This window comes from Caenorhabditis elegans, chromosome X, assembly GCF_000002985.6.
Source record: "Caenorhabditis elegans chromosome X".
NCBI classification, from domain to species: Eukaryota; Metazoa; Nematoda; class Chromadorea; order Rhabditida; family Rhabditidae; genus Caenorhabditis; species Caenorhabditis elegans.
In genome coordinates this window covers 14084905-14099273 of record NC_003284.9, presented here as the reverse complement: position 1 = coordinate 14099273, position 14369 = coordinate 14084905, and the positions used below count along the sequence as shown (strand labels likewise).

General features: G+C 35.7%; 3 protein-coding genes across 3 annotated transcripts; 1 reads left to right on the top strand and 2 right to left on the bottom strand.

Annotated features, from left to right (window-relative positions):
* The first annotated feature begins 605 nt into the window (after positions 1 to 605).
* F16B12.4 (Coiled-coil domain-containing protein) lies at positions 606 to 3537 on the top strand. Its single transcript, NM_077946.5, has 5 exons — positions 606 to 794; positions 1348 to 1498; positions 1800 to 1994; positions 2043 to 2206; positions 2984 to 3537. The coding sequence occupies exons 1-5, from the start codon at positions 619 to 621 to the stop codon at positions 3102 to 3104; spliced, it is 807 nt and encodes a 268-aa protein (NP_510347.2). The 5' UTR covers positions 606 to 618; the 3' UTR covers positions 3105 to 3537.
* Positions 3538 to 7219: 3682 nt separating this feature from the next.
* On the bottom strand, positions 7220 to 8885 carry dsl-4 (Delta-like protein; the record flags this gene model as incomplete). Its single annotated transcript, NM_001373566.1, has 6 exons — positions 7220 to 7449; positions 7541 to 7705; positions 7859 to 8065; positions 8112 to 8233; positions 8277 to 8391; positions 8618 to 8885. 6 exons carry the CDS (start codon positions 8883 to 8885, stop codon positions 7220 to 7222), a joined length of 1107 nt encoding a protein of 368 aa, NP_001359594.1.
* A 646-nt stretch (positions 8886 to 9531) lies between these two features.
* F16B12.1 (CUB domain-containing protein) lies at positions 9532 to 13766 on the bottom strand. Its single transcript, NM_001373565.2, has 15 exons — positions 13573 to 13766; positions 13393 to 13520; positions 12564 to 12715; positions 12426 to 12515; positions 12201 to 12339; positions 12025 to 12146; positions 11675 to 11909; positions 11481 to 11626; positions 11312 to 11427; positions 10642 to 10736; positions 10460 to 10593; positions 10258 to 10387; positions 10109 to 10210; positions 9697 to 9987; positions 9532 to 9626 (listed from the first exon to the last, which is right to left on the bottom strand). The coding sequence occupies exons 1-15, from the start codon at positions 13702 to 13704 to the stop codon at positions 9578 to 9580; spliced, it is 2061 nt and encodes a 686-aa protein (NP_001359593.1). The 5' UTR covers positions 13705 to 13766; the 3' UTR covers positions 9532 to 9577.
* Positions 13767 to 14369: the final 603 nt, after the last annotated feature.

The following is a 14369-nucleotide window of genomic DNA, read 5'->3' as shown; positions in this document are numbered from 1 at the left end:
TTTTCACAATTGTTATCATGAATTATACAATATTCGATTTCATAAGAATCCTTTCTTTCTTTTTTCATTCTCAAGTTTTTAAGAGACTTTTAAAACAGTGAGAATCTTATTAAGACGTTTCAATAAAGACAGTTTTATGCAGTAAGTCTTTGTTTTATGTATCTCAGAAATTTCCATCATCAGTAGTTGCTCTAACAAGAATCCGAGGCTCGTTAACACGTGATTATCAAATTTCGCAATGAATTCTCTATGGTCAGTCTAACTATTATACCCAGAGCAGACACACTCCAAGGAAGTTTCCTCGATGTAAGACCATTTCTACCATCGACCCCCAAACACCCTTCTCCTCTGTTGGGTGTACCACGTATCGACGACCCGTCGCGCAATAGCTGCGTTGACTGGTTCAATCGTATTGCACTGTTGGTCTGCGTCTCTCCGTCTTCGTTCACACGTGAGAGTCTCTCACTCTGCTCTCCCCTCCATTTATTCTTTCACGCACACAACAGCGTCACATTTAGTGGCTCAGCTATTGCTGTGTGCTATCTCGTTTTTAATTTTTATAATTTAATTTTGAATTTTTAAAATTTTAACATTATGTACTCATTTTTCAGCAAACAAATGAAATCCGTAAAGTACGAGATTAAAGAGGAATCTTTCTCGTCAGAGGAACTGTTCAAATCGGAGCTGAATGAGATGATGGCTCTGATTGACTACAAACAGTTTGCCCCAAAATTGGAATCAGTCAAAATTGAGCAAACTGACGTTGAGTTGAACCACCAAAAATATAAAGCAGAGTGAGTGTGCTTTGGTTTTTTTGTAGTCACTGATAACGGTCCTAATTCGTTTTAAAATTTTAAATATAGAAAATATCTATTGACTTTAAATTATAATTGTTTAATTTTATTACGATGGGCTTGTTGAAAATATATGAAAAATATTGCAAAATCTTATTAAACGTCGCAAATATACTAGTAATCCCAACGGCTTTAAGGTTAATCTTGTCTTCATATTCGTCCCTCCAGATTCTTTTTTTAAAATTTACATATGGAATAATGTTTCACATAAAACTATTAACCACGTGAGGCAGCAAAGTATAATGAATGATTCATGAATGCTTATATTTTTTTCTTCTCTTCTAGAAAATTCTATCAAATGACTTAGATAACGGCCACTAATACATATATTAAAATTTTTAAATAATCGAAATTTCCTCAAGGAAATTTAATTAGTTTTTTATTTTTTATGGGATCACTTTGAGACCACGATTTGGAAGCGAAGAGGAATACCGAAAAATTTCAACAGCTTTCCAAGGTTTTCTTGTCCACTTATCCAATACTTATTTTTTAGGAACCTTGCTGAAATTCCCGATTTTATCGAAGAAAAATGTGATGAATTCGACGACGATGAGTATATTCTACAGCCAACCGGAGAAGACAGCAAGTTCACTCACAATGATATGAACCGAGTTTTGCGAGAGACTGGTCTTCCGACAGAAGTTGTGAGTAATTTTTTGATCAGAATGAAACATCTAGTTGCGCACGTAATAAACAAAAACTGCCACTGCTCAATACACATAATCTAGTCGCCTGATCCTCCTGAGAGGCACCGTTTGCTTTTTAGCACGTTAAAATTTCTGAATGGTAATTTGCAGAAATGTACAAAGTATATAAGAGCGTATGTTTTTTATAACAGTAAAAACTTTTAAGAAAGAGTATGCTTTTCAAAAAAACAACGGTAGATATCAATCTGAACCCGCAAGTACATTAGCACTGCTGATTTGTAAACAGTCATTTTTCAAGGCATTTGGAATCTGCTCATTCAACGATTATAACGTCGCCGAAACGATTGAAATGAGCAAAGATTTCGTCGTCCCTGACATGATCCCGCAGTTTGTTCAAGACATTTTTGTTGCGAAAATTGCCGAGACCAGAGACGCTTTCAAACAAAAGAAAACACATTCCGCCGAGTTTAAGGAATTTTATCTTGCAGAGCTGGTTGGTTTTTTATTGTTGTAAGAACGCACAATACTAGCTTTTTTGCAGTTTCATAACATTGTCGAGCCAAAGCTTCTGGTGGAGAATTACTACAATCAAAAGAACAAAATTGGAAACAACTGGAGAATGGATAGGGTCGAAGAGCAAATGACGGATGAGGAGAGACAGATTCTGGAGGAGAAGATGAAAGCTTGCAATATCAGTATTATTGAGTAAGTATTTAACGCTGAAATAGTTTTAAAGGTGCAGTAGTGCCAGTGGATATCGTGATAACAAAAAGTGACAGTTACTCAGTTTTCGCAACAACTCATGATTTTAGAAGTCTACCAAAAAATGTTTCCTACATTTTTTATACTTTAATGTTTTATTATGATATTTGGTCATTTTGTATCATTATAAGTGTATTTAGACCAGGGGTGTGCGGCAAATGGAAAAAATTGCCGAGCTCGGCAAATCGGCAATTGCTGGTTTTTCAAAATTTGCCGAGCTCGGCAAATTCGGCAAATTCGGCAAATTCGCCGTGCTTAACAAACTCGGAAAAATTTGATATTTTTTATGTTTTTTGGAGCACCAAAACTACTGAATTCTTAACACACATCTGGTTTCTGAATAAGTTCCGCGTAGTATGTCTGTTTAAGCATCAAAATAGCTCAATTTCGTGTCATTTTACTAAATTTTTGGCTAAAAAATCAATAGTTTTAATCAAAATTGTACTGTCAAATTTTTGACGTGTGCGGCAAATTTCGAAATTTGCCGAGCTCGGCAAATTCGGCAAATCTACTTTTTTGAAAATTGCCGAGCTCGGCAAGTCGGCAATTTTCGGCAAATCGGCAAATTTGCCGCACACCCCTGATTTAGACAAAATCCCCACTGGCGCTACACTACCTTTATGGCCAACAAAAACTACATTTTGACTATTACCCCAAATGAAAAGAAATTAAGAAAACATTTAAAAAAACAATTCGAATAAAACAAATATATATTTCCAGATCTCATCATGTCAAAAAAAGCCATAAGAGAAAACGTAATAAGGAGATCGACGCGTGCAAACAGCCGCGCAACTACAAGGAAATCGACTTGGCCACACATCTTTCCGATTTGCAAAACTAGAGCCGTTTTTTTCAACATTCCTTTTTCTAACGGGATTGAACTATGTGCAATAATTGCTTAGTTTAAAAACCGATCTCGAATTGCTAAAAATATTTTTAATCACTTCGATAGCTAATTTGTAACGTTTCAATTCAAGCCTCGTGACGTCATTCATATTTTCATTTATCTACTTCTCCCATGCAATTCATTCTTTTTCGTGTTTAAACTCACAATCAAAAAGTGATATTTTTTTATAAACTGGGATTTCGATCCAAATCATTCCGTTTAACTAGTAGTGATCACCAAGTAATAGTTAATTGTTCTGCACCCCCTCATTATGTAGTAGAAAACTATCCTGACCCTGTAGAAGAGTCATCACGCTTTTGTCTGTTCTTCAAAAATTGTCATAATGTGTCTATTGCATTTTTTCTTTAATAAAGTGTTGACATAAAATGTTCAATTTTTTCAGGACGGACACAAAAGGTTTTGAAAAGTATCATATATTGCCATGGATTTTTGAAGCGTATACCAATTAAATAAGTAGTTTTTTGTGATATTTGTATGAATTTTTTCTAGAAACAAACATCTGCCGCACTTGTTTGTAAACTTTTTAATTATAGTTTCAATTCAAAATTTGCAGGGTTTTATTAGAAATAACAGTTACACATAACAAAAAAGTTCAATAATTAATGTTTACCATTCATTCCTCAGGCTCGGTTTCGTTTCCATCATCGATTTCTGTTTCACCGTCTACTTCAAACGGATAAACTTCTGAAAATTATCGTGTTGTTAATTTTGCTTACTAGTATACATGTTACCTTCAGGTGGTGTCTGTACATAGTAAATTTTTGTAGAAGTTTCATTCACAGCTTGCGACGTAGACTGAAGCAGATTTATTTTTGAGTTTTTGACTTTCCAGTGATATATTCTTAAAATTTGAGACAATCATTTTGTACTATCGACGACGGTGTTATGATCTGATTATCATGAAAACTATCGGAAAAGTTAATATTTTCAATATCTCAAAACTATTAAAATTCAAAATAAAACCATTAACTTACCCGTAATAAATTTTATACTGCGTCTGCGACGTTATTGTAACAAACGGACCAGGGGTGATACTGTTAACACACAAAGGGCGTTTGTTGATTGATTGATTTATTTAACATAACTAATGCAATTTACAATTGTACAATTGAATTTTGAGTGTTAAATAAAACGGTAAAACGAGACTAACTCAGAAAAAGTACGTCTCGAGTTTGGGACGGGAAAGGAGAGAGAGGGTAATGTGGTAGAAGAGATCAATTAGAAGTCAAAGAGAACCAGCGGATAAAAGTTAATACCGGGGAATATTGAGATCGAGAAAGTTTGAAAACTGATAGGGGGAGAGAAATACCGGTATATTTTTGACAAGATTGTTCCAAATAGGAATGGATTTGGCAAAGAAATGAGAGGTGCATGTGTCTTTCCTAACCAGCATCATGGGTCTCCTATTGGAATTAGAGAACTTGACAAACTGAGTTAATTTAGAGAAATGAGTAGAACCAGTAAGAAGTCTATATAATAGTTTCATTTGAGCTTTAATTCTAATGTGTCTGGTGGAGAATAGTTCCATGATGCACAGTCTGTTTTCGTAAGAGGTGAATTTAACGTTGCACCTTTGCAGGACGCGTTTGGTGAAGGTCCTAAGCGGTTTTTCAAGTATGGCAGAGAGTGAGGAGTTGGGGGAAGGGGAGTAGATCTCAGAGCAATAGTTTATGATGGGGGCAACGTATGTTTTAAATAAGTGGCTATAAAACTTGTGGGAGTTAGAGTAGAACGCTTTGAGAATTTGCTTAGCCCTTAGCATGGCTAGGCAGCTAATTTTTATAAAATGAGGTTCAAAGTTTAATTTAAAATCTGTGATAAGACCTAAATCGCGGACTGTGGAGGATGGAAGAATGGGGACATTATCCACTCTATACGTGTGGTTGGAGTTACGGGATCCAAGAGAGAGGACAGAAGATTTGGCAGGGGCAAGAGGAAGTTTGTTTTTCTTTGACCATTTGACTATAGTGTCAATCGAATTTTGGAGCGTAGAGGGATTATGATGGAAAATTTTTATATCGTCCGCAAAGCATGAGACGTGGATATCAGGTTCGAGGTCGATCAACAAGTCATTTATAAATAGTATAAAGAGAAGGGGGCCAGACACGGAGCCCTGGGGGACGCCTGAGGAAATGGGGTAAGCATTACTTGAGACAAATTTATTGATTTTAACTGAAAACGTTCTGAGGTGCAGGAATTCCTTGAACCAAGAGCATGTAAGTTTGTCTAGTCCAAACAGGGCAAGTTTTTTTTAGGAGGATTGGGTGAGATACTTTATCAAATGCTTTCGCAAAGTCAAAAAAGAGAATGTCGAGAGATTTTTCATTTTTGAGGATCGAGTGATAAAGTGAGATGGAGCACTAGAGAGGAAGGGCAACTTCTGAAGTTGAGGAACCCATGCTGATGGGGAGAGAGCAGATGAGAGTATTCAGAGCGGATACGAGAACAAATGATGCGTTCCATAATCCGAGCAAATGGGTCAGTCAAAGAGATCGGTCTATAATGTTGGGAGACAGGTTGCCCTCAGGCGAGAATTGAGAGGCAAAGATTTTGGCAAATACTTCGCTTATATCGGAATCATTGACAATCGGTTTATTGTCAACGAGAATAGCTGGAACTTTTTCTTGTATTTTGAGGCGGCTATTGATGAGACGCCTTACTTTGGAAAAGTTTGAGTTGTTAATTATATCATTTTCAAAACACCTTACTGATTTTCTGTATTGGCGGTAGAGTTTTCGATATTTGACTTGGGCATTTTTTATAGTTTCAAAAGGGGAATTTCTAGAGAGAAGGAGCTTGTTGGTCTTTTTTCTCAGTCGTTTTAATTTGCGAAGTAAATTGGAAGCTGGTGCTGAAGAAGTGCCTAAATTGGGAGATTTTGTGGGGCAGTGTAATGTCAAGAGATTTTCTAGGATAGTAAGAAGATGCTCATATTTTTCGGAAACCGTTTTGAAAGCGCTGAATTCCCAATCCCAATTAACGCGAGAAAGGTCAGAGTTGAGTAGAGGAAAATTGCATTTTTTGTAGTCAAAAATTTTAGTGGGGGTGGCGGGTTGGGAAGAAACTCCTATTATTGGTTTATGATAGGATGGATGAAGTGGGATTTTGAACTCTACCGAAAGATGGTCAGAGTTTAAAACGGCAGGACGTGGGGAGAGGTCAAGAACGGATACGTCGGGAGAGCAAGTAACTAGGTCAAGGATGTTACTGGAAGTTCTAGAGATACGCGTGGGAAACCTAACTTTTTGTGAAAGGTTGTTAGAGCTTAGAAAAAGGGAAAAGGGATGCGTTGATGTAGTGTTATTTGACCATTCGATTAAAGCAAAATTGAGATCCCCAGTGAGAATAATATTGGAGAGGGGGATATAGGCTTCAAGATGTGTGCAAAGTGCAATGTTTTCAGCGGCCGAACAACAAGGAGGTCTATAAATAAGGACTATAGTTAATGGGGGATGAGAGGGATCTGAAGATAAAATATCGACTGCAAGGATTTCGCAGCGATGTTTGGGATAGTGCTTTTCGAGATTAATATCTCGAAGAGATACGTTAATGGAGGACTTGTGCATTATGACAATCCCGCCTCCAGACACTTTAGAATGAAGCTCAGTGTTACGATCTAATCTAATGAAGGATATGTTTGCGGTAGAGAAGAGGCTAGTTGGAACTGAGCTGTTTAAAAATGTTTCCGTAAGTAGAAGGATGTCTATGTCAGAAGAGGAGAAGAATTCTTTAAGCATGATTATTTTAGGCAAAACAGACACACCTCTAACATTTGCCAGAGAGAATTTTAAAGTATGTAAAACAATCTTGTCAGTCGAACATACCGGTAATGAGGTAGAGAGAGGGGAAGATGAAGAAGAATAAGAACAATTCAAGATTGGACTATTGGTTTGGGTGGTAGAGCGAGAAAATGGATGAGAATTTAGAGAGCAGTAGGTTGAGCTGCATAAAAATCCCTAGGTTTGGGGTTTTTCGTGTACCCGATATCTTTCATAATGTAAACTGACTTGCCGGCCTTCATGTTTTCTTCATAACAGAACTTCCTGGACTCACGAAGTTGAGAAAGTTCTTCGGGCATGAGATCCCGACGGAGACGAGGTTTTGGAGTAATTGAAGCAAGGCATTGTTCCTGTTTTTTTGTTGTCTATTATACATATAAATCCCTCCCGACATTTCTTTTTCAAACACGTTTTTGCAGTTTTCCTTTCACAATGCTTTCCTGTAAAACCAACTGCACATCTACATCTGCTAATACCATCAACGAATGAGCATACTCCTTCTGAAAATGAACATTTAGTTTAAGCATAAAATCATTAGGTGAATATACTGAACGATTAAACAGATGCTATTAAAATAAAATAAACCCTCACTGTTTTGACAATAACCTTCATCACTGCAATCCCATCGTGCTATTCTTTTTTCACATCGTCGGCCACCAAAAGCTTTGGGGCATATACACTCAAATCCTCCAGAAACTGTAACATTGGATACGCAATTTCCATGTCGGCATGGTTTTGCATAATAGCAAACGTCATCTGAAAGACAAATGTTACATGTTTGAAAAACAAAACTTATTTTGTTTTTTGTCTGGACAAATTTAATTTCTCTCGCCGTTCTATTTTTGTTCTGTTGCAAATTACTGTAAATTCTCAGGTTTTATCTTTTTTTTGAAAACCAATATTACTTACCTTTGTCGCCATTATCTCCAGCGTATCCTTCAAAACAGCGACAAGTGTAAGGATGGCACCCAAGTTCATTTACTAACACTGCACCATGTTTACAAGTAGTTGAAGGCTTGCAATATTCACAGTACGTTCCGAAAAAACCTTGAGAACACATACATTTTCCAGGAACTTCACAGCTCCCATGATTATGACAGTTGAACGGACAATCTACTGAAAAAGTATTATACAGTTTTCATTCGGGGTTTTGTATTCGAACCTTTATCGCAATTCGGCCCACTATACCCAGGCGCACACTTGTATCCATCATCATCGTCACATTTAAATTTGGAATCCGATCTGTCTTTGCAAAATATAGAACACGAATGTGTTCTCCAATTTCTGTAAATTAGAAAATTTGAATAGCTAACATGTTTGAGCCTACTCATCACAGACATTTCTCACAGCAAAATGTAGAAATGAATCGTTTTTTGTATGTACTGTAAAATTTGAAAAATGCCGTGTCAGGGGTACGACAATTTGTTCCAATCCCAGCGGCTCTGTAAAATAACAGAATGAAATACCATACTTAAACATCCAACATTTGAACATTTTTCAAAGTCGAAGTTTAGGTACTGAGCCTATTTTTCAAAATTGCCATTTTTGACTGTATGTAAATAAGAAACTTTCAAAAGTTGCTTCACATTCTAGCATTAAATTAGCAGTTTTGAACCGTTTCTTAACTGACAATACTATGTATACCTTGAAATATGTAGCAGAGCTTACCCTCATCATTAATATCATATATGCTAATGGTAAATATGACGTTTGGCAGAGTGGGCCTAGTGAAATACTCTTCAAATACAAAAGGAAACTCTGGTATTACTTCAAAAGGTATTATGTTCTTCCATAAAGGTGAAGAACACCGCGTGGAGTAAGTGCAAAAGTGCACTCTGACATAAACTGAGATTCCCGATTGTATTCGAATTTCCGTGTTTCCATGCGTACGCACATTAATGAAAACATTGAAAAGAAACAATAGGAGAAGACTCATAGTATTTTGCTAAAGCTGGAAGAAGAGAACAGAAGTGAAGAAAACACTCACGGCGGGATGAAAAATGACCAGGGACTGCAAAGTGTTTCTCTGACATGGCTACCTACACCGAACAGACGCAGCTGTCCGCTTGGTCATTGGCAATCAAAAACCCAAAAATGAACGTGGAAGAGATTTTTGCAAGAATAAATTTTGGACAAAAAATTGTTTGAAAAAGGTACTTATGTGGTACATCCCCATACTTTCAATTATAATCTATTGCACGTAAAATTAAATTTACCGTAATATTGTTGCATATTTATTAATCATGTTTTCTTTTTCCTATATTACTCTGTATGTTCCATAATCGGTCGGTACTTTTTTAAGAGCAAGTGTCTGCCACATGCATTCTTACCGCTTTTATGACGTGACACCGGTGTCAGGTGTTTTCACAGTGTAAATTTACGCACCTTTCATTTATTCCATTACTTTTTACTTTATTGAAATTTCATTTTAAAAAAATGTACAACACCTGTTGTTTGACTGTAGGTGCGCGAGTAAGATAGAAGAAAGAGTGGTTAAAACTAATGTCTGAATTTTTAAGCAAGAGTTTCAAAGCCTATGTTTTCTTCACATAAAACGTTATTTGAAAAATGAAATAACTTTTATTTGTAGTACAAGTTATTTGCAATTTACCAAAAATGTTTTCAAAATTAGAGTGCAGTATGATCTCTTCCCAAATTTCTTTCGTCCCTTGCCGCTCTGAAATCACAAAGTACATACTATTTTCACAGTACAGTAATATAATTTTAAATTTCCAAAAAAACCTTACTCAAAATTATCTCCACCACCTGCCCCGTGTGCAATTGCAATGCGAGGAGCATCTTTCGCAAGGTACTTTTCGTAGACATATATCACCAGCAAAATTGCAATAATGAAAACGAGGGCAAGAGCAATGAGTGCATATGTGAGTGAATTATCTCCATCATATAAGTCTCGTAGATAATGGGCAGTTGCTGTGATATGAAATCCTCGGTCACTAATACTCTGATCGGTTTGAAACATTATGAGAACAGAAGACGATGAGATATTCAGGACCTCGTGGGTTATATGAGAGGTATATCTAAAACAAAGATTGTTTTTTTTAATTTAGAAATACGTTATATTTAATGACCCTATCAAATGGTAGAAAAATCTAAGATTCAAGATTATTTTCCAACTGTTCAAAAACACTAGAAGCTTGCCTCTTAATCAATTTTCCATCGGTGCTATTCCCATCGTATATGAAAACGAAATCATGAAAATTCTCCAAGCTGATCTCATCAATACTCAAAGTTAAACGACAACTAGAAAATATATTTTTGTTAAGCTTTACCGCAATCCAGTAGCTCACTGATCAGGCGCAAGAATTAAAAATTTACACTTCTCGTTGTTTGCATATTCACTTGGATATCTTGGACTTATAATAATCAACGGTTTGTCAACATCAACCGAAAGTTTCATTAGCGATAAACAAGATCCTCCTGTCAATAAATTGAATGTTAAAACACTTGTTTTTGAAAAGTTGAAACAAAAAGTTTACTTTGAAAACTAACCAGATTTAGTCAATGTCCAGTTGACAAATACCTCTACATTTCCCTCCGACGGTAAATGTTTCCTATAGAATGTAAATTCAGATTCCTTGAATACATCATAACGATTCATACGATTGAGTTGAGTGCTCTGGTATCTGCAAAATCCTTATTTGAACGTTTGCATGTTTGCCTGAATCATCTACGTTTCCTCATGACGTGCATCTTTAATAATCACTTTGTCCCCTTCCACAGCTCCCTTTAGTTGAAAATCGAGAACAGATCCAGGAGAATAAGAACGCTGAATTGAAAGAAATACCTATTTTTACCGCGGTATTTATGATTTTCGAGCCTACCTAACCTACCTAGCCTACCTAGCCTACCAAGCCTACCTAGCCTACCCAGCCTACCTAGCCTACCTAGCCTACCTAGCCTGCCTAACCTGCATAGCCTGCCTAGCCTACCTAGCCTATTTAGCCTACCTAGCCTACTTAGCCTACCTAGACTACCTAGCCTTCATAGCCTGCCTATCCTACCTAGCCTTCCTAACCTACCATTTTAAGAGAAACAAAACTTATGAGTACTTTTACTGCACATCTGTATGGTAAAAGAAAACTACATGAATCTGACTTTGTCTCTGCAATTATGGCTTTCGTTTTATTACAATTTTTCTACGTTTCACACTCAATATTTAAATTTTAATTGACACGTGAAAGTTTTTTTTACTTTTTTTTTTAGTCCAGGCATTAAAAAAATATATCAAAAATTTTGTGTGAATAAAGATACTCAAACGGGACTCGTGAGATTGAAAATAAATCTTTCCTTTAATTTTTTTGACATTTGATATTAAAAACTTAATCAGAAACAAATACTTACGGAATCCTTGAATTGGAAGTGACAATAAATATAGGCACAATGTGCTGGGAAAGAGAGGTTCAACATTTTTCCCTCACTGCTAAAAGTCTTATCATTGAAAAAGTTACAGGAACAATCTGAAAAATTCAGCTTTATGTATAATCGCCAACGAAAATGATGTTTTGCATACCGGGATCTATCATTTTCTGAGTCACATTTACTTCAAAAAATCGCCGATAGTATTTATCCTCGGACTGATAGGATATTAAGAGAGTTTGTTGTTTAACAACAAACGTTGTATCATAATGCTCAGCAACCTCTTTGTACGCTACAGATCTTAACAAAAAAAGTGTCAAAAATTAAGAAAAAAAAATCGAATCCTGCCTGATAAGTTCATCCGAATGAGCAATGGTGAAACTATCACCAGTACCAATAATCGCTTTAACGTGAACTTCAAAAATTGCCATTTTGTCATTATCAACCCCAGAATTGAAGGGTTTAATGGAGTACTTGCAGTTTCGTTGTGGGCAATACAAGTCTGGCCAGCCGGGTGAATGTATTGAAACAGATGTTTGATTGTTATTACCAATGAGAAATTCGCCCGCGCCACAGTCACATCCTGGAATTTATTTTTAAACTTTTTGAAAACTGCTGTTTAAGTTTCGTTGATGCATGTTTTGTCAAATGTATATATTTTTTCAAATTTTCATTATACATTTCTGATTAGAAATAACCTCTTTTGATTATTTTTGCTGTGATCTTCTCCATTTTGTACAGTCCATTTGTCCTCTCTGTTTTGTGGGAAATAATTTGAACAAAATGAGCACTTGTCACTACCGAACGGGGCCCACTAGTTCTGAAGAATATGAAGTGATTTTCAAATTTTCTTTTTTAAATTTTTTTTTCTCACAGCTGTCCAAATGTAAGTTTTCCATTCTCATCGCGTGTTCTTATGGAAGCAATAGTTTCTATGCTGTAGCCTATGTTTATAACCATTTCATCTTCTTCGTCAAGATCTGGGTATTTTGGACGCAGCATGAAGACACAACCTAAAAATAAATTAATTCAAATTTAAGTTCAACATATACATATATAATTAAATCTACAAAAGCCAACAACACTTTTATCACTGAACCTGAAGCTGCTCGAAACGCATGGTCAAGTTGCACCAGGGTCTCATCCATTCCTATGTCTACAATAGGATAACCGCAAACTTCGTCATATTCTGAAACGTCATAAAATTAAGTATCACAGACATCAAGTTTAAAGGTACCGTAGTTTCGATCAAACGAAATTTTGAAGCTGGTAAAATGAGTCATTCTGTGACTTATAAAATGCACTTCAAACCCAGCATTTTTTGCCGAAACAAAGCTCGGGAACGACATTTCACTAAAAGAGTAGAAATAGTTTTCCGGTCGGCGAATTCTGAGAAAAATCAATTAGCGTTAATAAATTTGATTTTCTGTGTCATAATTTTATTAACACTCAAATCGAAACATTATGCATCAAAAACACCTTTTTTCTAATAGTATGATATCCAGTTTTTGCCATTAAATAGTATCTCCTATTTGTGAAATCTGACATGGCGTCAAAATGTCCCAATTCCGTGTGATCTACCAAAAATCCGGAAACTTAGACGCAGACTTCTCACAAGATTTTGTATGGTTAAGAGCGTGCTGACGCCACATTTTTCTATGCAAAAAATTACCGCATTTTTTGTAGATTACATAAAAATGGGACAGTTTGACATGGGATCTTCGCTTTTTTCGGTTTAACTTTCTACATTAAAATCTATAACGAATGTATAAAAGATATTCCCTTATACGCAGACCGAATTCCTTTAAAACTCTACTCTCATATCTTGGCCGTGTTCTGTTTTGCACAGAATTTTGTTGTACGGAACATAATTTTTTCATTGTTTCTTTTTTTTGCATTCTCAATATGACTAATTGATCTCACGATGATCCCACAAGCATGTATTTTTCAATTATATATTGCAGGAAACTGAACATAGGTCTCCTTTCACAGGCAGTTTAAAAAATAATGAGCTTAATTAATTTTTATTGAATTATTATTCTAATTTAAAACAAGATACAACTTACTTTGCATGCGGAATACGAATTCTTTCACCATTTTCCTCGAGCAGACTGTAAACGATGAGACTTGCCCGACTGGAGATTTCAAACGACGATGTGTAAAGAGAAACGGTTTTGTTGGGATGTGGAAGTATCTATAGCTAGTTAACATTTATTAACTCCAATCACATTCTCTAATTTACTAACAATGTAGACACATCTTCCATCGCAACTTTGTGAATTCGGGTAGTGAGGTGATTTGATGATTCCATGTTCGATAGTTGCCTCATAAACTTCTTCTTCACAGGTACAATTGCCTTTCTTGATTTCATAGTCCATGTCATCATTTGAACTATCAATTGCATGTGTGATGATTGGAATTAGAAAGACACAAAAAATCCCTGAATACAATTATGTTGGCTATAAACTGTAATCAGCTAAATGTTATCAAAAGAGGCATTCAGATTGTTACTGGTTACAATAATTTCGAACTCACACATTCTTATTCAGCTAATAATTTTGATGATCAGTGAGAAACGGTGAGGACTCGAAATTAACGCAATGCAAAATAAACAGAAGCTGATATTGTTTATCAGAAGACTCATATTCAATTACTTCTCGCAGTGAATCAAATAAACGAAATGCCATCCAATATTGATGGGTGAGGAAATGAAAGAGTTTGAATAAAGTTATTTAAAAAAAAACAATCAGAACAATTTTGTTTATGCAGTTCGTCTGGAACAAAGTTGACAAGATTTATGAACCACTGATTACGTTTAAGTTGTGACAAAATAAATGTGCATGTAGAGCGGGGCTACCAAAAAGGCCACCTATTTATGTCTATGAATTTTCAAAACATACAAAAAATTTCAAATTAATATGTTACCCTCAAATGGTGCTAGAATCAATATTTTCTTCACAGTTTGTCAGTCATTTATTGAGTTTATCGAGATTTCTGGATCGCATAACTCAAATCTTTAAAAATAGTTAGTCTTGTTTGCACT

Coding starts and splice junctions, on each gene's coding strand:
- F16B12.4 (NM_077946.5), top strand. CDS start 619: ATGAAATCCGTAAAGTACGAGATTAAAGAGGAATCTTTCTCGTCAGAG. Junction 795..1,347: donor CACCAAAAATATAAAGCAGA/GTGAGTGTGCTT, acceptor CTTATTTTTTAG/GAACCTTGCTGAAATTCCCG. Junction 1,995..2,042: donor AATTTTATCTTGCAGAGCTG/GTTGGTTTTTTA, acceptor GCTTTTTTGCAG/TTTCATAACATTGTCGAGCC.
- F16B12.1 (NM_001373565.2), bottom strand. CDS start 13,704: ATGGACTATGAAATCAAGAAAGGCAATTGTACCTGTGAAGAAGAAGTT. Junction 12,147..12,200: donor AAACTTACATTTGGACAGCT/GTGAGAAAAAAA, acceptor CATATTCTTCAG/AACTAGTGGGCCCCGTTCGG. Junction 9,627..9,696: donor GGTGGTGGAGATAATTTTGA/GTAAGGTTTTTT, acceptor TTGTGATTTCAG/AGCGGCAAGGGACGAAAGAA.